Below are 22,213 nucleotides of genomic sequence, written 5' to 3'. Positions count from 1 at the left end.
CCCCAACAACGCTCATTACAAGTTAAATGAATGATCAGCTCACTACTTTTATTGAATTTGGGTGGTTTTATGGAGGAAAAAACAATTGTAAAAGAACTTTAAAAAAGTGTAAAAAGAGAGAAATGTCAATAAAGGTGACTAAAATGTGAACAAATGTCAAATAAAGTGCCAAAATGTAAAAAAAATTCTAAAAAGTGACAAATGTAAAAAAAAAAAAAGCTTTACAAATTTTGGGAAAAACCAACGAAAATTTCAAAAAAGCGCAGAAACAGTCAACAAAGTGACAAAATCATTGGGGGAAAAAAAGTGTAAAAATGAGAGAAATGTCAATAAAGGTGACTAAACTGTGAACAAATGTCAAATAAAGTGACAAATGTAAAAAAAAAAAAAAAAGCTTTAAATTTTGGGAAAAACCCACGAAAATGTCAAAAGGCTCAGAAAAGTTGACAAAGTTGAAAAAGTGACAAAATCGGGGGGGGGGGTGTAAAAAAACGAGAGACTAAATGTGAACAAATGTCAAAAGAATGTCAAATAAGTGACAAAAATGGGAAAAGATGTCAAAAAAGTAAGACAATCGTTGAAACAAATCATTGGGGTTCATCAAAATCAAGTTTTTCATTAGAATAGCCAATCACAATTGTCTTGGGCGGGACTAATCGCTGGACACAATGACGGGGCTTCTGCAAAATGCTTTGGGAAGGAACTTTTGGTGGAACACGTTCAAAAGTTGTTTTGGTCATGCAAAAAATAAATAGTCCAGTCGCTGTCTGGACATACCCTGCAGGGGATCTGGATTTGGACACACCGCTGTTGCTCACCGTGGACGTCGTGTTCGATCCAGGTGAAGGTGATGGCTCCCTCCTGTGCTCTCCGCTGAAACGGAGCAGGAAGGTCCCGGGACAATTTCGCTCAGCAGGGCCTTTCCCTCTCCTTACTGATGAAGCCCAGGATGCACGCTGCAGACAGACCAAAAACCGATGGAACTGAAACCCTTAGAAAACGGAACTCCGCGGGCTGCGGGAGATCGTTATTACATGATCCCTAATCCGCTATCTGGTTATTGGCATTTCTTTAAACCAATCACAGTTCGTCATTAGTCGTGCAAGAGAAAGCTCCAGATTGGACAGTTAGTCTAGCTAGTGGTCTGGATTTACCTGCAGAGATCTGAGGACCAGGAACCATAGTCCTCAGATGGACAGATGTCTAGCTAGTGGTCTGGATTTACCCTGCAGAGATCTGAGGAACAGGTACCATAGTCCTCAGATGGACAGATAGTCTAGTATGTGGTCTGGATTACCTGCAGAGATTGAGGACCAGGTAACCAAGTCCTCAGATTGGACAGATAGTCTAGCTAGCTGTTCTGGATTTACCCTGCAGAGATCTGAGGACCAGGTAACCATAGTCCTCAGATTGGACAGATCGTCTAGCTAGTGGTCTGGATTTACCTGCAGAGATCTGAGGACCAGGTAACCATAGTCCTCAGATTGGACAGATAGTCTAGCTAGTGGTCTGGATTTACCTGCAGAGATCTGAGGACCAGGTAACCATAGTCCTCAGATTGGACAGATCGTCTAGCTAGTGGTCTGGATTTACCTGCAGAGATCTGAGGAGCAGTATCCTATAAATCAAGCAGAATTTAAAATTCCAACAAAAAGAAAGGTAAGTAAACGGACATTGGCAAAAGACATGCATCCAACGGACATATCCTCCGGCACCGGATGAATCCGGAAGTCGTGGTCCCTATAACCTGTCTCTCCTAGTTATGTTGTAATAGGTCTAGACGGCCAGGGGACTTATATCGCCAATATTAGGCATTTCCCGATATATTGGTATTTGTAATGGCCAATGGACGCTCTACAACGGTCCCTGTTAGTGATGGCGTTGCATAGTCTGTCCACCAGAGGACGCTCTCACAAAGTCCAGTTAGTGATGGGTTGCATAGTCTGTCCACCAGAGGACGCTCTACAATGTCCCTGTTGTGATGGCGTTGCATAGTCTGTCCACAGAGGACGCTCTACAAAGTCCCTGTTAGTGATGGCGGGCATAGTCTGTCCACCAGAGGACGCTCTACAACGTCCCTGTTAGTGATGGGTTGCATAGTCTGTCCACCAGAGGACACTCTACAACGTCCCTGTTAGTGATGGTGTTGCATAGTCTGTCCACCAGAGGAAGCTCTAACAACGTCCCCGTTGGCAACACTGATTCATTTTTTTGCTAATGTGTTTTTGTTAAGGACTTTAAGTCTGATTTCCTAAGTTTGTATTTATACATTTCATAATCACAAAGTTAATTATTGATGTTCCTCTGTTCTGTTGTGACAATAAAACAAATATATATAATTTTAGTGAGAACATCATGAATAACTGCATTATAACACAAAATAGACAAAAGTTTTCCAGATTCTTAATTAGAAAGTTAATGTAGAAAAGTAAGTAAATGAGGGATGAAAACACAATCATATTGTAAACATGTATATTCTTTCACAACAAGAATTAACAAAGGGATATAAGAAATGAAATACTAGGATACAATATACATACATACTAATACATGAAATAATAAGATAAAAACAGATTGTATTGCTATGAAGAATTTGAAGATATCCAAGAAATGACACTATAAGTAATCAACACAAGGAAGAACTGGCAATGCATGTACTATGTATGCAATCTCTGGGGGGAAAAAAAAACTAAAACTTCCTCCCCCACTGGCACCATCAGTCTGAAATACCACCGGCACTCACCGTCGTTCCAGAGGGAGAGCAGGTGCCTTTTAATCAGATCTAGGATCCTTCGATCCACAACCAGAAGGGAAAGGCCTTCTGTTGGCACTCTGCTGCTGGACAAAAGAAAAGTGTTCACTGTCTAATTGCGCTATTTTTACGTAAATAAAGATATAGTTGGAGAAAAAAAAACAGTACCAATACTTCTAATTTTCATTAGTGAACTCAAAGATTTAAGACTTTTTCTATGTACACCAAAGGCCTTTTTCTCTAAATAGTGGTCACAAATCTGTCTAAATCTGTGTTAGTGAGCACTTCTCCACGCCGAGATACTCCATCCAATCCCAGGGTGGGCTGATGCTGATAGACGGCGTGATATTGCACAGGTGTGCCTTCGGCTGGCCATATTAAAAGACACTCTAAAATGTGCAGTTTGTCTGTACCGGCACCGTCAGACTCCGCCTACCAGGAGCCTGGGTCGTCCAGGTTTCTCCCTCAAAGGGGGTTTCCCTTGCCCCCAACGTTCCCCCTAAAAGGAAGCTTTTCCTCACCACTGTTGCACTAAATGCTTGCTCTTGGGGGAATTACTAGAATTGTTGGGTCTTTGTAAATTGGCTTGAGAGAACTATATATAATAACATAAATAAAATTGAATTAAACTGGCTACCTTGCAGAACTTGACACCAGGGGATTTGCCCCTCGGGTTCCTCTGGGCTTTGGCTCCTGCAGAGAACATTGAGGCTTTACATTAGGCTACATTTACATCGCTACGTTCTGGTTTTTGATTTTTGTTTTGGAGTTTTGAGCCAAAAGTGATCGCCGTGCACACAAGTGTTTTCAGCTCCATTAGAAGAACTAATCTCCGTTTATGCTAACACTCCGCCAGTTGCCATGGTGACGTCAGTAGCTTAGTCTCAGAGAACGAGACGTAGTGACCTATAAGACCCAAATCTAGAACGTTGGCGTCAGTGTTCCTGTTGCCAAAGGTCTCCGTTTGAGGCCGTTGAGACGGCAACAGAATCCCGCAGATTCATAACCAAAACGGGTCAGAAGGTGTTTCAAATGTCTCCGGTTAGGGGCTCGGAAACGCCAGAGCAGGGGGAATGAGAGGGGGAAAAGTAGCCAAGATGTTTGTTTTCAGACCAAAAGTTGCAATGTAAATGCAGTCTTACACTTGACAGCCTCCCTGAGGTCTACGGAACTTGTGAAAAAAAAACAAAACAGGTATTATCACGGGTGTTTTGTCTGTAAGAGCTGGTTCCTACCGAGCAGCTTGTCAGCCAGCATGTTGAGCTGCTCCGGCTCAGGCCTCGCTTGGTGACAGAGGAGAACTGCCAGCTGAGACCTCGGACAGCTGGACCACTTGGCGCGGAGGGGTGAGGAAGAACTTCAGATTCTGAGGATGAGGGGGGGGAAAAGGCAGGGGAAAGGGAAAGAGGAAATTGAAGCTGGTTCATGGTAGCCAAGGTGGGTCCAAAATGGTCTGCTGATGTTCATGTGCAGAGATGCTATTGGGATTGCTGGCTTTAAACTGCCTTATTGTGGACAAAAGAGCTACCCCCTGAAAAAAGGAAAAAACATTTTGCTAGAGCATGTAGACATGAGCTCTTTTTGTCAAAGCTAAAAAGTTTTCGATTTGGAGATACCGCAGTACGTTAAGGATTACACTGTGTGTGTGTGGTGTGTGGCTGTGGGTTTTGCCGTTTAACTACCTTCGTGGGTCCAAAAACCGGGCATACAGTATATTTGTGGGGTCCCGCGTTGTGGGCCAAATGCTGGCCCGCCTTAGGCCTGTTGGTTGCTGGTTTGGTTGGGTAGGGTTCGGTTGGGTGGGGTCGACGAGTCGGTAGCCGATGTTGTGATGGTTAGGGAGGGATTGGAGTAGGGGGCTTATGTAGTGATGGGTCCTCATGAGATGGTGAGCAGTGGCCCACTATTGTGTGTGTAAGTTGCTCCCTTGGGCTCGGTGTCAGCATGTTGTACAGAGGATGGAGGCCCAGCCACTGGGCAGCTGACAGACGTTAGAGATGACCAAAAAGGCAGAGAAATGGCCTACACAAACAACAACAACAACAACAGGAAATAGTCACAAGACATCACAAATAAATCCAGCGTTGATATCAAGGATGGACAATATGCGTTTGCCATTCACGATACCTATTGCGATTTCTTTTCCTTCTTTAAAGCCCACTTCAGACCAAAGCTTCGTGACGAGACAAAAACCGGTTTAGAACGTTGCAGGGAAAGGTTGCAGCGGTCTGAACCGGCCCGTCTAAGCTTAGGTTTCGGGGCATGGCTAGATACTGAAAAATCAAAATGTACGCAACTAGACCAACAGTCGACAGGTGACAAAATCACACATTTTTAATGGAGAAAATGTAAATTAAAAGGGTTTTGACGTGACACGGCTGCCTCGGTTGCCGCCGTTTCGAATGTGTTTTCACTACCGCACTGCATTGTGGGATACTTATGCCGGACCAGTGTACAGTATTTGCATACTGTAAGGTTTCACCGGAAATAGTATGCAATGGTTTTGGACATCCAAAAAAATTCTCACTAATAGCTGTCAGATAGAATTCAGACACCATCCTAAATATATATGAGACATTCGTATAAACCTAATTGTATTTAAAAAATAATGCATAGCATGTCAGTCAGTCAGTCGACATTATTTAATTGTTACTGCATAATATGGTGTTCTATGCTTGAAACGCAAATGATGTAGACGCATCTGTGGTAACGTAATAACGGATATTGGAAAAATTGATTCTAGGGAAAAAAGAATCGTATTGGTCTCTCACCTCCAGTTTGATAGTGAGTCCGACGGTTGGGAGCAGCAGCTCCGACTCGAAGCTCAGCGAGTGAAGCTCCTCAGTGACGATCAGAGGCACCTGAACACACAACACACACACACACACAAACACACACACACACACACACACACACACAACACACACACACACACACAAACTACAAAACCTCCACGCTGAAGTATCCCAAAACATAATTAATATTTCAACCCCTCCCGTACATTACACTCAGTGGTCCCTCAACTAAGTACTCCAGTACTGTACAAAGTTGTGAGGGTACTTTTAGCTTTGAGTCTTTTCTTTTCATGCACTTTTTTACTTGTACTCGCTACAGAAATATTGTACTTTATACTCCCTACATTCATCGATATACACATTGACAGGATTTTACACAAAAAAAAGGATTTTTACACACAAATACATGTCTAGGGCTGGGTACCTAATGTAATATTTTAGGCAAAAGCAAATTGCCTTTAAAGGTATTGAGTATAGGAAATGCCTCGTCATTCTAGACCCATTTTCAGTACCTAAGGAGTAATCTCATCAGTGTCAGGGAGCCAATAGCACGCAGCATGCTTTGACCAAGATCCAACAATGTTTGTGATGGCTGCAGGAAAAAACTATCATTTTGGTAATAATACTTCTGTAATTCTACTTAAGTAGAATTTTTGTGTGCCGGGGGTTGGCTAGTGGTAGAAAAAGCTATAAAAATAAATAAAAAAAAGATAGAGAATTTTGTGCTATGACATTATTATAAGTGTTAAATGTTGAGATTGTATACGGAAGGTGATTGGTGCACAGGTGAAAATTTATTTGGTTTGAGAAAAAAAGTCTGTGAATAAAAAAGAACAATGACTGTTTCAAATCCTCTTCCTTAGTAGTATTAGTAGTCTACTTAATCTAGACTATCACTTAGACTACTAGACTACTTTTTCTGCCACTACGTTTAACCTAATTGAACCCTGTGTTGTCTTCCGTCAACTATGAAAAATAAACCTGTTTGGGTCACTTTTTCAACATTATTATGCTTTTTTTAAACTTTATGTCACTTTTCAATGGTGTGGGTGCTTATTTTGAGGTTTCTTTCCTACGTTTTTTGCTATTTTTAATGTAACGCTTATTCGACGGCCAACTTTTGTGACAAAAACAACAATTAACTGAAAACGGGTCAAACTAGCCCAATGACAACATGAGGGTTGAAGCTGTTGCTTGTTACCATGTTTGCAATAATTTAAAAGCACCCCCCCTATCCAGTCAATTTTCTTTTTACAAATGAAACCAGAACAATGGCAGCAGGATCACTCTACCTCGTTGGTTCGGTTGCCGGCAACCTTCTGCTCTTTCAGTTGCTGCGTGAAGAACAAGAACAAGTTAGAGAAACCATCCAACACAGGTGTGGTGGTTTTATTTTTAAGGTTAACCCGCCTGTATACACTTACGTAGCATTTAAAAAAAAATCAATGTTTCCCGGTTTTAAGTTTTAGAGGGGAACAAATCCTACTGTGAAATGATTTCAACCAGCTAGAAAAACAAAAAATTAAAACCCGGTCGCTGCCAATTGGAAGGTTGGCGGTTCGATCCCCGGCCCTGCGGTCCCACGTAAAGTTCCTCGGGCAAGACACTGAACGTGGAGTGGACACCCATTTTCTTTATGAATAAATAATGTATTGTAAATAAAAAATGTTCTCCTTAAAATACAGGGGGCATAAATATACACACCCCTCCGTAAATTCCCATAGAGGCAGGCACATTTTATTATTAAAGGCCAGTTATTCATGGACAATACTATGCATCCTGAATAAGTTCTTTGGGTTGGAATTAAAATAGCCCCCCCCCCCACATCATCACATACCCTTCACCATACGTAGAGTAGGCAGGTGGGTAATTCGGTTAGCTTATAGCTGGTTTGATTGCATTGAGAGATGATCTTATGGAAGTTCCCATGCCAAACCACCCAAAAAAACATAGAAGTCTCACCAAATGTCTGAACTCTGCTGCCAGGCTGCCGTTCGACTCCTCCATGTTCATAACTTGGGTGTTTGTTCCCAAAATATATAAACTTACCGAATCTGACAAGAGGGACGATATGAAGCAGTCAATTACTTAGAAACAGTTAAGAGTTTTCAAACTTTTCTTTACTTAAAGGTGACCTATTATACTACATACGTTTGCAGATAATACTTGTATTTTGTGATCTATAGCACATCTTAACAGTTGTAATGTTCAAAAACCCTATATGGCTGGCTGCACCTGTATCACACCTGTGTCTGAGACGCTTGTTGGAGCGCCTGTCCTTTAAGCCCACTACCCAACAAACAACAAAAAAATCTGCTCTGATTGGTCAACGACCCTAATCACTGCGAGTCTCCTGGAATCTCCTGGAGTAAATACCAGGACTTTGTGCGGAAACACACCACCAAAGGGGCTTCAAACCAAATACAACACAAACCAGACATGGTAAGTTAGTAATGTGACCCGAAATTGGGGTAAAAAAATAAACAACATTTCAGCCAAGAGGGCACCTTCTCTGGCGTTAGCATGCAGCTACTTGTAGTCAGTTGGTTGTTACTACGCCTGCTGCATGCAGCCCTGCTACGTCCTGCGATGCCTGCTACGTCCTGCGATGCCCTGCTACGTCCTGCGATGCCCTGCTACGCCTGCAGTGCCATGCTATGCCATGAACTACTACAACTACTATTTCTAGTCATAGTTCCATTATCTTTATATATAACACAGTACATATTATAATATAATTGACAACCCCTGTTCACGCAACCCAACCGGCCCTGTCAGACTCTATATCTACTATGTCTGAGATAACTTGTTGATTCTATGAATCAAAAAAAATCAAAAAAAAAAAAAAAAATCTTTTTTTAAAAACAAAACAAAAAATTGAAAATATATATATTTTTACATTAAAAAAAATTTGAGAAAAAAAATATATATATATTTTTTTAATTAAAAATTAATCTAATCTTTTAATTTATTTAAAAAATAAAATTAAAAAGATAATAAAAAAAATTAATTTAAAAAATTGAATTTCGAATGAACTTTTTGAATTGAGCAGCACTTTATGTCATCACAAATTGAGATAAGGCTTATAAACCGTACACTACACAACAGGACGTTTCAGGTAATGTGACCCGAAATTGGTGAGAATGAAAACATTGAAAGCAAGAGTAGAGCTTTTTCTGGCGTTAGCAGTAGCTCCTGCAACAATGTAACACTGCAGTAACAAGCTAAAAAACCAAAGATCCCTGCAGTAGTCTGTCTGGAGCAGGACAATCATAGAAGACCAGCTCCGTGTCACAGAGAGAAGAAAAACACGTTGAACGGGAGCGGTGGGGAATCTGAGGTTCGTTGCTCACTAAGTTTCGTAAAATAGGTTTGGAAATCTGACATTTTAACATTATAGATATGACCGAAATACAGAAAACTATAATAGGTCACACTTTTAATATAATAGTGTTTTTGGTTGTATTACGACATAAATACTCTGAAATGTGTGTTAAAATGGTTTTGAGACGTACCCCTTCTTGTCCGCACATCTTGCGGGACAGATGAAGATTTATTAAAAAAAAAAGTTTGAATCAGCTTCAGCAGGTTACATGAAGTCTTGAACGCAGTACTTATCAAACACGGCCGACTTTGAGCTCGTAGTTAAACTCCTGCAGCTTCACCAGGAACCTGAAACGAAAGCGAGACGTTCAACTGAACAGGACGCTGGTCGTAGAGGAGGAGGAGGAGGGAGGGAGGAAGAGGAGGAGGACTGAAACAAATGAGAATCATTCGTTTATTTATCTCCACAATAAAACCAAGGCAACGAAACACAAGTTGGAAGAAGTTGAGTTTTTTTAGCAGTCCGAAACACTTAGGATTTCTGCACACACCACACATGTAGTTTAAAATCTGATGTTTATTAAAAGTGACCAAGCAACAAGTCAGCTGAGTGATGAAACACACAACTGGTTGGATCCTTACACTCTATATGGGACAGAGAGTTCTGCATCGGAGTACTTTTACTTTTAATACTTTAACATTTTCAATGCAGGACTTTTACTTGTTAACGAGTATTTTTAGAGAGTTGTATAAGTACTTTTCTTAAGTAAAGGATCTGAATACTTCTTCCACCGCAGATAATTACTAATAACAAATTCTAGTCCGCAGTCAAAAAGTAGAAGTGTTTTTTGTTTGTTTTTTCGTTTCTTACCGAGGATTAACAGTGAACTGGACGCCTGTTTTACAGTCCCAGGGGTCTCTGGTGGTGGGCGTGGCGCATGAGCTGCCTCTCTACCCATACCAGAGAGACACACACACACCACACACACACACACACACACACACACACACACACACACACACACACACCCCAACACACACAGACCGCACACGACACAGGGGGGGGGTGTAAAAAAACGAGAGACTAAAATGTGAACAAATGTCAAAATGAATGTCAAATAAAGTGACAAAAATGGGAAAAGATGTCAAAAAAGTAAGACAATCGTTGAAACAAATCATTGGGGTTCATCAAAATCAAACGTTTTTCATTATGAATAGCCAATCACAATTGTCTTGGGCGGGACTAATCGCTGGACACAATGACGGGGCTTCTGCAAAATAGCTTTGGGAAGGAACTTTTGGTGGAACACGTTCAAAAGTTGTTTTGGTCATGCAAAAAATTAAATAGTCCAGCTCGCTGTCTGGACATACCCTGCAGGGGATCTGGATTTGGACACACCGCTGTTGCTCACCGTGGACGTCGTGTTCGATCCAGGTGAAGGTGATGGCTCCCTCCCTGCTGCTCTCGCTGAACCGGAGCAGGAAGGTCCCGGGACACTTATCGCTCAGCAGGGCCTTCTCCCTCTCCTTACTGATGAAGCCCAGGATGCAGCTGCAGACAGACCAAAAACCGATGGAACTGAAACCCTTAGAAAACGGAACTCCCGCGGTCTGCGGGAGATCGTTATATACATGATCCCTAATCTCGCTATCTGGTTTATTGGCATTTCTTTAAACCAATCACAGTTCGTCATTAGTCGTGCAAGAGAAAGCTCAGATTGGACAGTTAGTCTAGCTAGTGGTCTGGATTTACCCTGCAGAGATCTGAGGACCAGGTAACAGAGTCCTCAGATTGGACAGATAGTCTAGCTAGCTGTCTGATATACTCAGAGATCCCCCCCTCTCAACTCCTGAGGACCAGGTAACCATAGTCCTCAGATTGGACAGAGTCTAGCTGTGGTCTGGATTTACCTGCAGGATCTGAGGACCAGGTAACCATAGTCCTCAGATTGGACAGATAGTCTAGCTAGTGGTCTGGATTTACCTGCAGAGACTGAGGACCAGGTAACCATAGTCCTCAGATTGGCCAGATGTCTAGCTAGTGGTCTGGATTTACCTGCAGGATCTGAGGACCAGTAACCATAGTCCTCAGATTGGACAGATCGTCTAGCTAGTGGTCTGGATTTACCTGCAGAGATCTGAGGAGCAGTATCCTCATAAATCAAGCAGAATTTAAAATTCCAACAAAAAGAAAGCGTAAGTAAACGGACATTGGCAAAAAGACATGCATCCAACGGACATTCCTCCGGCACCGGATGAATCCGGAATGTCGTGGTCCCTATAACCTGTCTCTCCTAGTTATGTTGTAATAGTTCTAGACGGCCAGGGGACTTTATATCGCCAATATTAGGCATTTCCCGATATATTGGTATTTGTAATGGCCAATGGACGCTCTACAACGTCCCTGTTTTGTATTTAGTGGATGGGGGTTCATAGTCTGTCCCCAGAGGACGCTCTACACTCCCTGTTAGTGATGGGCGTTGCATAGTCTGTCCACCAGAGACGCTCTACAACTCCCGTAGTATGGCGTTGCATAGTCTGTCCACCAGAGAGCTCCACAACGTCCATGTTAGTGATGGGTTGCATAGTCGTCAACCAGAGGACGCTCTACAATGTCCCTGTTAGTGATGCGTTGCATAGTCTTCCACCAGAGCGCTCACAAAGTCCCTGTTAGTGATGGCGTTGCATAGTCTGTCCACCAGAGGACCCTACAACTACCCCGGTTAGCGAATGGTGTTGCATAGTCTGTCCACCAGAGGACGCTCTACAACGTCCCCGTTGGCAACACTGATTCATTTTTTTGCTAATGTGTTTTTGTTCAAAGGACTTTAAGTCTGATTTCCTAAGTTTGTATTTTTATACATTTCATTAATCATAACGTTAATATATTTTGATGTTCCTCTGTTCTGTTGTGACAATAAAACAAATCATTATATTATTTTAGTGAGAACTCATGAATAACTGCATATAAACACAAAATAGACAAACGTTTTTTCCAGATTCTTAATTAGAAAGTTAATGTAGAAAAGTAAGTAAATGAGGGATGAAAACACAATCATATTGTAAACATGTATATTCTTTTCACAACAAGAATTAACAAAGGGATATAAGAAATGAAATACTAGGATACAATATACATACATACATACATAATACATGAAATAATAATGGGATAAAAACAGATTGTATTGCTATGGAGAATTTGAAGATATTCCAAGAAATGACACTATAAGTAATCAACAACAAGGAAGAACTGGCAATGCCATGTACTATGTATGCAATACTCTGGGGGAGAAAAAAAAAACTAAAACTTCCTCCCCCACTGGCACATTCAGTCTGAAATACCACCGGCACTCACCCGTCGTTCCAGAGGGAGAGCAGGTGCCTTTTAATCAGATCTAGGATTCCTTCGATCCACAACCAGAAGGGAAAGGCCTTCTCGTTGGCACTCTGCTGCTGGACAAAAGAAAAGGTGTTCACTGTCTAATTGCGCTATTTTTACGTAAATAAGAGATATAGTTGGAGAAAAAAAAAACAGTACTAATACTTCTAATTTTTCATTAGCTGAACTCAAAGATTTAAGACTTTTTCTATGTACACAAAAGGCCTTTTTCTCTTAAATAGTGGTCACAAATCTGTCTAAATCTGTGTTAGTGAGCACTTCTCCATCGCCGAGATACTCCATCCACCTCCCAGGTGTGGCTGATGCTGATTAGACGGCGTGATTATTGCACAGGTGTGCCTTCGGCTGGCCATATTAAAAGACCACTCTAAAATGTGCAGTTTGTCTGTAACCGGCACCGTCAGACTCCGCCTACCAGGAGTCTGGGTCTGTCCAAGGTTTCTCCCTCAAAGGGGGTTTCCCTTGCCCCCCAACGTTCCCCCTAAAAGGAAGCTTTTCCTCACCACTGTTGCACTAAATGCTTGCTCTTGGGGGAATTACTAGAATTGTTGGGTCTTTGTAAATTGGCTTGAGAGAACTATATATAATAACTATAAATAAAATTGAATTAAACTGGCTTACCTTGCAGAACTTGACCCAGGGGATTTGCCCCTCCGGGTTCCTCTGGGCTTTGGCTCCTGCAGAGAAACATTGAGGCTTTACATTAGGCTACATTTACATCGCTACGTTCTGGTTTTTGATTTTTGTTTTGGAGTTTTGAGCCAAAAGTGATCGCCGTGCACACAAGTGTTTTCAGCTCCATTAGAAGAACTAATCTCCGTTTATGCTAACACTCCGCCAGTTGCCATGGTGACGTCAGTAGCTTAGTCTCAGAGAACGAGACGTAGTGACCTATAAGACCCAAATCTAGAAACGTTGGCGTCAGTGTTCCTGTTGCCAAAGGTCTCCGTTTGAGGCCGTTGAGACGGCAACAGAATCCCGCAGATTCATAACCAAAACGGGTCAGAAGTGTTTTCAAATGTCTCCGGTTTAGGGGCTCGGAAACGCCAGAGCAGGGGGAATGAGAGGGGGAAAAGTAGCCAAAGATGTTTGTTTTCAGACCAAAATGTAGCAATGTAAATGCAGTCTTACACTTGACAGCCTCCCCTGAGGTCTACGGAACTGTGTAAAAAAAACAAAACAGGTATTATCACGGGGTGTTTTGTCTGTAAGAGCTGGTTCCTACCGAGCAGCTTGTCAGCCAGCATGTTGAGCTGCTCCTGGCTCAGGCCTCGCTTGGTGACAGAGGAGAACTGCCAGCTGAGGACCTCGGACAGCTGGGACCACTTGGCCGCCGGAGGGGTGAGGAAGAACTTCAGATTCTGAGGATGAGGGGGGGGAAAAGGCAGGGGAAAGGAGAAGAGGAAAATGAAGCTAGGTTCATGGTAGCCACGGTGGGTCCAAAATGGTCTGCATGATTCTTCATGTGCAGAAGATGCTGATTGGGATTGCTGGCTTTCAAACTGCCTTAAATATGTGGACAAAAAGAGACACCACACTGAAAAAAGGAAAAAACATTTTGCTAGAGAGTGTAGAAAAACATGAGCTCTTTTTGTCAAAGCTAAAAAAAGAAAAACAATGTTTTGATTTGGAGATAACCGACAGTCACGTTAAGGATTACACTGTGTGTGTGTGTGGCTGTGGGTTTTGCCGTTTAACTACATTCGTGGGGTCCAAAAACCGGGCATACAGTATATTTGTGGGGTCCCGACAGCTTTGTGGGGCCAAAATGCTGGACCCCGCAACTTTAAAGGCCTGTTTAAGGGTTAAGACTTGGTTTTAGGATTAGGGTTAGAATTAGGTTACGGTTAGGGTGAGGGTAAGGGTTAAGGTTGGGCATTTAGTTGTGATGGTTAAGATTAGGGTAAGGCAGTAGGGAATGCATTATGTCAATGATGGGTCCCCACAAAGATAGTGGGACGCACTATGTGTGTGTATGTGCTCACCTTGGGCTCGGTGTTCAGCATGTTGTACCAGAGGATGGAGGCCCAGCCACTGGGCAGCTGACAGACGTTAGAGATGACCACAACAGGCAGAGAAATGGCCTACAACAACAACAACAACAACAACAACAACAACAGGAAATAGTCACAAGCACATTCACAAATAAATCCAGCGTTGATATCAAGGATGGGACAATATGCGTTTGTCCATTCACGATACCTATTGCGATTTTCTTTTCCTTCTTTAAAGCCCACTTCAGACCAAAGCTTCGTGACGAGACAAAACCGGTTTAGAACGTTGCAGGGAAAGGTTGCAGCGGTCTGAACCGGCCCGTCTAAGCTTAGGTTTCGGGGCATGGCTAGATACTGAAAAATCAAAATGTACGCAACTAGACCAACAGTCGCAGGTGACAAAATCACACATTTTTAAATGGAGAAATGTAAATTAAAAGGGTTTTTGACGTGACACGGCTGCCTCGGTTGCCGCCCGTTTCGAATGTTGTTTTCACTACCGCACTGCATTGTGGGATACTTATGCCGGACCAGTGTACAGTATTTGCATACTGTAAGGTTTCACCGGAAATAGTATGCAATGGTTTTGGACATCCAAAAAAATTCTCACTAAATAGCTCGTCAGGATAGAATTTCAGACACATCCTAAATATATTATGAGACATTCGTATAAACCTAATTGTATTTAAAAAATAATGCATAGCACATGTCAGTCAGTCAGTCTGACATTTATTTAAATTGTTACTGCATAATATGGGTGTTCTATGCTTGAAACGCAAATGATGTAGACGCCATCTGTGGTAACGTATAAACGGAATATTGGAAAAATTGATTCTAGGGAAAAAAGAATCGATATTGGTCTCTCACCTCCAGTTTGATAGTGAGTCCAGACTGGTTGAGCAGCAGCTCCGACTCGAAGCTCAGCGAGTGAAGCTCCTCAGTGACGATCAGAGGACCCTGAACACACACACACACACACACACACACACACACACACACACACACACACACACACACACAAAACTTAACAAAACCTCCACGCTGAAGTATCCAAAACATAATTAATATTTCAACCCCTCCCGTACATTACACTCAGTGGTCCCTCAACTAAGTACTCCAGTACTGTACAAATGTTGAGGTACTTGTACTTTGAGTCTTTTCTTTTCATGCCACTTTCTACTTGTACTCCGCTACAGAAATATTGTACTTTATACTCCCCTACATTCATCTGATATTACACATTTGACAGGATTTTTACACAAAAAAAGGATTTTTACACACAAAATACATGTCTAGGGCTGGGTACCTAATGTAATACTTTTTAGGCAAAGACCAAATTGCCTTTAAAGTATTGAGTATAGGAAAATGCCTCGTCATTCTAGACCCATTTTCAGTACCTAAGGAGTAAATCTCATCAGTGTCAGGGAGCCAATTAGCACGCAGCATGCTTTGACCAAGATCCAACAATGTTTGTGATTGGCTGCAGGAAAAACTATCATTTTGGTAATAATACTTCTGTAATTCTACTTAAGTAGAATTTTGTGTGGCCAGGTTGGCTCAGTGGTAGAAAAAGCTTAAAAAATAAATTAAAAAAAAAGTAGAATTTTGTTTGCATGACTTTTACTTCTAATGTTAATATGTTGAGATTGTATACGGAAGGTGATTGGTGCCACAGGTGAAAATTTATTTGAGTTCTGAGAAAAAAAGTCTGTGAATAAAAAAGAACAAATGACTGTTTTCAAATCCTCTTCCTTAGTAGTATTAGTACGTCTACTTAGATCACTTAGACTACTCACTTAGACTACTTAGACTACTTTTTCTGCCACTACGTTTAACCTAATTGAACCCTTGTGTTGTCTTCCCGTCAACTATGAAAAATAAACCTGTTTGGGTCACTTTTTCAACATTATTATTGCTTTTTTTAAACTTTATGTCACTTTTTCAATGTTGTGGGTGCTTTATTTGAGGTTTCTTTCCTACGTTTTTTGCTATTTTTAATGTAACGCTTATTTCGACGGCCAACTTTTTGTGACAAAACAACAACAATTAACTGAAAACGGGTCAAATCTAGCCCAATGACAACATGAGGGTTGAAGCTGTTTGCTTTGTTACCATGTTTGCAATAATTTAAAAGCACCCCCCTTATCCAGTCAATTTTCTTTTTACAAATGAAAACCAGAACAATGGCAGCAGGATCACTCTTACCTCGTTGGTTCGGTTGCCGGCAACCTTCTGCTCTTTCAGTTGCTGCGTGAAGAACAAGAACAAGTTAGAGAAAACAATCCCAACACAGGTGTGTGGTTTTCATTTTTAAGGTTTAACCCGCCTGTATCACAATTACTGCTTTAAAAAAAAAAATCAATGTTTCCCGTTTTTAAGTTTTAGAGCGGGAAACTAATCCTACTGTGAAATGATTTCAACCAGCTAGAAAAACAAAAATTAAAACCCGGTCGCCTGCCAATTGGAAGGTTGGCGGTTCGATCCCCGGCCCTGCGGTCCCACGTCAAAGTGTCCTCGGGCAAGACACTGAACGTGGAGTGGACACCAATTTTCTTTATGAATAAATAATGTATTGTAAATAAATAAATGTTCTTCCTTAAAATACAGGGGGCATAAATATACACCCCCCTATGTTAAATTCCCATAGAGGCAGGCACATTTTTATTATTAAAGGCCAGTTATTTCATGGATCAGAATACTATGCATCCTGAATAAGTTCTCTTGGCGTTTGGAATTAAAATAGCCCCCCCCCCCCACATCATCACATACCCTTCACCATACGTAGAGATAGGCATGGTGTTAATTCGGTTAGCTTAATAGCTGGTTTGATTTGCATTGAGAGATGATCTTATGGAAAGTTCCCCATGCCAAACCACCCAAAAAAACATAGAAGTCTCACCAAATGTCTGAACTCTGCTGCCAGGCTGCCGTTCGACTCCTCCATGTTCATAACTTTGGTGTTTGTTCCCAAAATATTAAACTTCCGAAATCTGACAAGAGGGACGATATGAAGCAGTCAATTACTTAGAAACAGTTAAGAGTTTTCAAACTTCTCTTTACTTAAAGGTGACCTATTATACTACATACTGTTTGCAGATTAATACTTGTATTTTGTGATTCTACTAGAACATCTTAACATGTTGTAATGTTCAAAAACCCTATATGGCTGCTGCACCTGTATCCACCCTGTGTCTGAGACGCTCTGTTGGAGCGCCTGTCTCTTTAAGCCCCACTCCCAACAACAACAAAAAAGTCTGCTCTGATTGGTCAACGATCCCTAATCACTGCGAGTCTCCTGGAATCTCCTGGGAGTAAATACCAGGACTTTGTGCCGTGAAAACACCACCAAAGGCCTTCAAACCAAATACAACACAACCAGACATGTTTAAGTAGTAATGTGACCCGAAATTGGGGTTAAAAAAATAAACAACATTTCAGCCAAGAGGGCACCTTTCTCTGGCGTTAGCATGCAGCTACTTGTAGTACAGTTGGTTGTTACTACGCCCTGCTACGTCCTGCGATGCCCTGCTACGTCCTGCGATGCCCTGCTACGTCCTGCGATGCCCTGCTACGTCCTGCGATGCCCTGCTACGCCCTGCAGTGCCCTGCTATGCCATGAACTACTACAACTACTATTTCTAGTCATAGTTCCATTATCTTTATTATATACACAGTACTATATTATATACTATAATTGACACCCCTGTTCATCGCACCCCCAACCGGCCCTGTCAGACTCTACTATCTACTATGTCTTGAGATAACTTGTTAGATTCTATGAATACAAAAAAAATCAAAAAAAAAAAAAAAAATCTTTTTTTAAAAACAAAAACAAAAAATTGAAAATATATATATATTTTTACATTAAAAAAAATTTGAGAAAAAAAAAATATATATATATTTTTTTAATTAAAAATTAATCTTAATCTTTTTAATTTTATTTAAAAAATAAAATTAAAAAGATTAATAAAAAAAATTTAATTTAAAAAATTGAATTTCGAATTGAACTTTTTGAATTGAGCAGCACTTTATGTCATCACAAATTGCAGATAAAGGCTTATAAACCGTACACTACACAACAGGACGTTTCAGGAGTAATGTGACCCGAAATTGGTGAGAAATGAACAACATTGAAAGCCAAGAGTAGAGCTTTTTCTGGCGTTAGCATGTAGCTCCTTGCAACAATGTAAACCCTGCAGTAACATTAGTCCTAAAAAACAAAAAAAATCACTGCAGTAGTCTGTCTGGAGCAGTTGACCAATCATAGAAGACCAGCTCCGTGTCACAGAGAGAAGAAAAACACGTTGAAACGGGAGCGGTGGGGAATCTGAGGTTCGTTGCTCACTAAGATTTCTGTAAAATAGGTTTGGAAATCTGACATTTTAACATTATAGATATGACCGAAAATACAGAAAACTATAATAGGTCACCTTTAATAATAAGATGTTTTTGGTTGTATTACGACATAAATACTCTGAAATGTGTGTAAAATGGTTTTGAGACGTACCCCTTCTTGTCCGTCACATCTCTGCGGGACAGATGAAGATTTATTAAAAAAAATGTTTGAATCAGCTTTCAGCAGGTTACATGAAGTCTTTGAACGCAGCTTACTTATCAAACACGGCCTTGACTTTGAGCTCGTAGTTAAACTCCTGCAGCTTCACCAGGAACCTGAAACGAAAGCGAGACGTTCAACTGAAACAGGACGCTGGTCGTAGACGGAGAGGAGGAGGAGGAGGGAGGGAGGAAGAGGAGGAGGACTTGAAAACAAATTGAATCCATTCGTTTATTTATCTCCACAATAAAACCAAGGCAACAGAAACACAAGATTGGAAGAAGTTGAGTTTTTTTAGCAGTCCGAACACATTAGGATTTCTGCACACAACACACATGTAGTTTATAAAATCTGATGTTTTATTATAAAGTGACCAAGCAACAAGTCCAGCTGAGATGATGAAACACACAACTGGTTGGATCCTTTACACTTTCTATAATGGGACGAGAGTTCTGCATCGAGTACTTTTACTTTTAATACTTTAACATTTTCAATGCAGGACTTTTACTTGTAACAGAGTATTTTTAGAGAGTTGTATAAGTACTTTTACTTAAGTAAAGGATCTGAATACTTCTTCCACCGCAGATAATTACTAATAAGACAAAATTATAGTCAGCAGTCAAATAAGATAGAAGTGTTTTTTTGTTTTGTTTTTCTGTTTCTTACCGGAGTTTAACAGTGAACTGGACGCCTGTTTTCAGCACCAGGGGTCTCTGTGGGTGGGTGGGCATGCAGGGCTGCCTCTCTACAACCAGAGAGCTACACACACACACACACACACACACACACACACACACACACACACACACACACACACACACACACACACACACACACACACACACACACACACACACACACACACACACACACACACACACACACACACACAGTAAAATGAGATATGAGGCATAATTCCTTATAGAGAGACAGAGCACATTTAAGTCCCGCCCCCACCTGCTCTCCATTGACATGTATTGGTGAAGGTTTCCTGCTCGTCTATTCTGTCTGCTAGCACACAGGAAAAACGTCTAAAAGCTTCTGTGTGGTGACAGAACTTTCTTTAAAGCCGCCAACCCGTGGTCACAGACGTGAGGAACCAGCAGAGAGAATGGGGAGACACTAATCTAACCTTATGTCCGACGTTACGTGACACGTAGCAGCCTAAAACGGACATTTGGGTAGCAGACATAACGTTAGCTTAGCGTCTTCCCATTCTTTCTGCTGATTCCTCCACTTTTGTCTTCATAGAAGCTCCGTTTTTCTTCATCTTCGGCAGTTGACTATTCCTATTGGCTTGAAATTTTACATTTACATTTTGATGGCGATATACGATCTCAACGCTAGACGGGAGGAATTCCTACACCTTGGACCTTTAAGTTACAGGTTCCTTACAGTGTGGGCAGTGAATATTGCCACACAGCAGCTTTTAGGCATTTTTCTGCTGTTGGCTAGCAGACTTGACGCAATAATGGAGAGCGGAGAGTTGTTTTCCCCTCCGGTGGGTGTGGCTTTCCAAGTATGACGCAATGCGCTCTGTCTCTATTACCAATCAATAGTAATGGGGAGTTAGGGGTAAGGGACTTATGAGGGTTCTCACTTGGAGAGCAGGTTCTTGAGGAGGTCCAGGGCTCGGGCCTCCAGGTAAGCTTTTTTCTGCGTGATGGGGTCGTTGTCGTAGGTGAACTTCTGCTCCAACTCCTGCAGCTTCTTCAGGTGCTGACGGACCTGCTGGAGACTCTCTGCTACGGCCGTGAACCTGCGGGAGGACGACGAGGAAGGAGGAAGAAGAAGAAAAAGGGGAAGAGTGCGACAAGGATGAGGGAAGGAGACCTTTATGATGCTGAAAAGAAGTCCAATAGGGGCACTTTAAAACACTTAAGGCTGTTGGACCACAGGAAGTCTCACCAGTTCTGCAGCTGGTCCACGCAGGCGTTGGGCGGGCCTCCGATGCAGGCGATCTGCTGCCGCTGCTTCCACTCCGGCAGTTCTTCAGAGATCAGGTCTGACAGTAAAGCCTGAGTGACGTTCAGGAGGTCGGCCAGCTGGGTCACCACGTCCTGAGAAATGGGACAGAAACGATTTTGGGTAAAAAAAAATAAATAAATAAAAAACATTTTTGTAGCTTTTCGACAGTTTCGGTCACTATTTTCAGCGCCATTTTTCAAGGTTTTGTCACCTTTTTCTGACATTTTCAACACGATCTTCAAAGTTTTGTCAATTTTGGCAAAAGTTTTGCAAAGTATTTCTTAAAGCACCCATATTCTGCTCATTTTCAGGGTCATAATTGTATTTTGAGGTTGTACCAGAATAGGTTTACATGGTTTCCCTTTCAAAAAACACCATATTTTTGTTGTACTGCACATTGCTACAGATCCTGTTTTCACCCTGTGTGTTTAGGTCTCTGTTTTAGCTCCAGAGTGAGACATCTCACTTCTGTACTATCTTTGTTGGGAGCTGCACATGTGCAGTGGCTAGGTAAGATCAAATCAGCTAGCTACTGTTTCTCCAATTTTGGTCAATACAAGGCAGGGTTAGCTTTGCAACTTTGTGTGGAACAGGAAGTAGTTCTTTTGGAGATTATGGTCAACTAGTGGCTGTTGTAGCAGTGTTTTGCCATTAAGAACGAGCTAGCATGCTACGGTTAGCCACAAAACATCTGCAGAGCTCAATCTCATTTTGATTTTTTTCTCCTTTTTCCATGTTTTTTTTCCAGGCGTCTTTACAACGTCCTGGATTCCATGGCCAGGGTTTGACACGTCTCGGTCTGCTCACCTGTCGTTTGGCTTTCAGTTCGAAGCACATCCTCCCAACCGTCATCTTCTCTTTCTCCAGCTCCTTTGGCGTCATGCTATTCATTTCGTTCTCTGCACAATCATGGATAGAATCATACGAATGAAAAGTGCTTCCCCACAAACACGCTTGATATGATTTTCCCCCAGTTTGTGACTTCTAACAACATGATTGTTCCCACCTCTGTTCTTCAGTGTGTTGATTTTAAAGTCATACTCGTCCTGCAGATCTTCAAGTTTCTTAATGTTTTGATCCGCCACCTAAAAAAGAAGAAAAAGATTTGAAATTTTAGCGGTTGATAACCTGGACATAACTAAGGGCATACACTTAGACACCAATGGATCTTCCCATCCAATGGTGTCTAAGTGCATGCCTTAGACACCAATGGATCTTCCCATCCAATGGTGTCTAAGGGCATACACTTAGACACCAATGGATCTTCCCATCCAATGGTGTCTAAGGGCATACACTTAGACACCAATGGATCTTCCCATCCAATGGTGTCTAAGGGCATACACTTAGACACCAATGGATCTTCCCATCCAATGGTGTCTAAGGGCATATACTGGATCTTCCCATCCAATGGTGTCTAAGGGC

At 41.7% G+C, this 22,213-nt stretch overlaps 1 protein-coding gene and 1 long non-coding RNA gene across 7 annotated transcripts in view; both read right to left on the bottom strand.

The window, feature by feature from the left end:
- The window catches only part of stat1a (signal transducer and activator of transcription 1a), a 45,222-nt gene that overhangs the window by 18,083 nt on the left and 4,926 nt on the right, over window positions 1-22,213 (bottom strand). For 4 of the 6 annotated variants that reach the window (XR_004327941.1, XM_032506503.1, XM_032506505.1 and 1 more), the window contains 15 exons: window positions 21,798-21,876; window positions 21,599-21,690; window positions 20,732-20,883; window positions 20,424-20,582; window positions 19,490-19,582; window positions 18,880-18,939; window positions 18,776-18,796; window positions 17,168-17,258; window positions 16,474-16,515; window positions 15,136-15,225; window positions 14,260-14,358; window positions 13,500-13,635; window positions 12,896-12,951; window positions 12,230-12,327; window positions 10,284-10,423 (listed from right to left, as the gene is read on the bottom strand). Coding sequence is in view for 5 of the 6 variants with exons in the window: in XM_032506503.1 (XP_032362394.1) it covers window positions 10,284-10,423; window positions 12,230-12,327; window positions 12,896-12,951; window positions 13,500-13,635; window positions 14,260-14,358; window positions 15,136-15,225; window positions 16,474-16,515; window positions 17,168-17,258; window positions 18,776-18,796; window positions 18,880-18,939; window positions 19,490-19,582; window positions 20,424-20,582; window positions 20,732-20,883; window positions 21,599-21,690; window positions 21,798-21,876 (1,408 nt within the window). In the remaining variant the exon portion in view is untranslated. The remainder of the gene's footprint in view (window positions 1-10,283; window positions 10,424-12,229; window positions 12,328-12,895; window positions 12,952-13,499; window positions 13,636-14,259; window positions 14,359-15,135; window positions 15,226-16,473; window positions 16,516-17,167; window positions 17,259-18,775; window positions 18,797-18,879; window positions 18,940-19,489; window positions 19,583-20,423; window positions 20,583-20,731; window positions 20,884-21,598; window positions 21,691-21,797; window positions 21,877-22,213) is intronic. The other 2 variants (XM_032506504.1, XM_032506507.1) reach the window with 1 other exon arrangement.
- LOC116674075 (uncharacterized) lies at window positions 5,554-7,565 on the bottom strand. Its single transcript, XR_004327949.1, has 3 exons — window positions 7,510-7,565; window positions 6,840-6,881; window positions 5,554-5,613 (listed from the first exon to the last, which is right to left on the bottom strand). It is a non-coding gene; the product is annotated as an uncharacterized LOC116674075 (long non-coding RNA).

The sequence above is a fragment of the Etheostoma spectabile genome, chromosome 24 (genome assembly GCF_008692095.1).
Source record: "Etheostoma spectabile isolate EspeVRDwgs_2016 chromosome 24, UIUC_Espe_1.0, whole genome shotgun sequence".
In the NCBI taxonomy this organism is placed as follows: Eukaryota; Metazoa; Chordata; class Actinopteri; order Perciformes; family Percidae; genus Etheostoma; species Etheostoma spectabile.
This window is presented reverse-complemented; position numbering and strand designations above follow the sequence as displayed.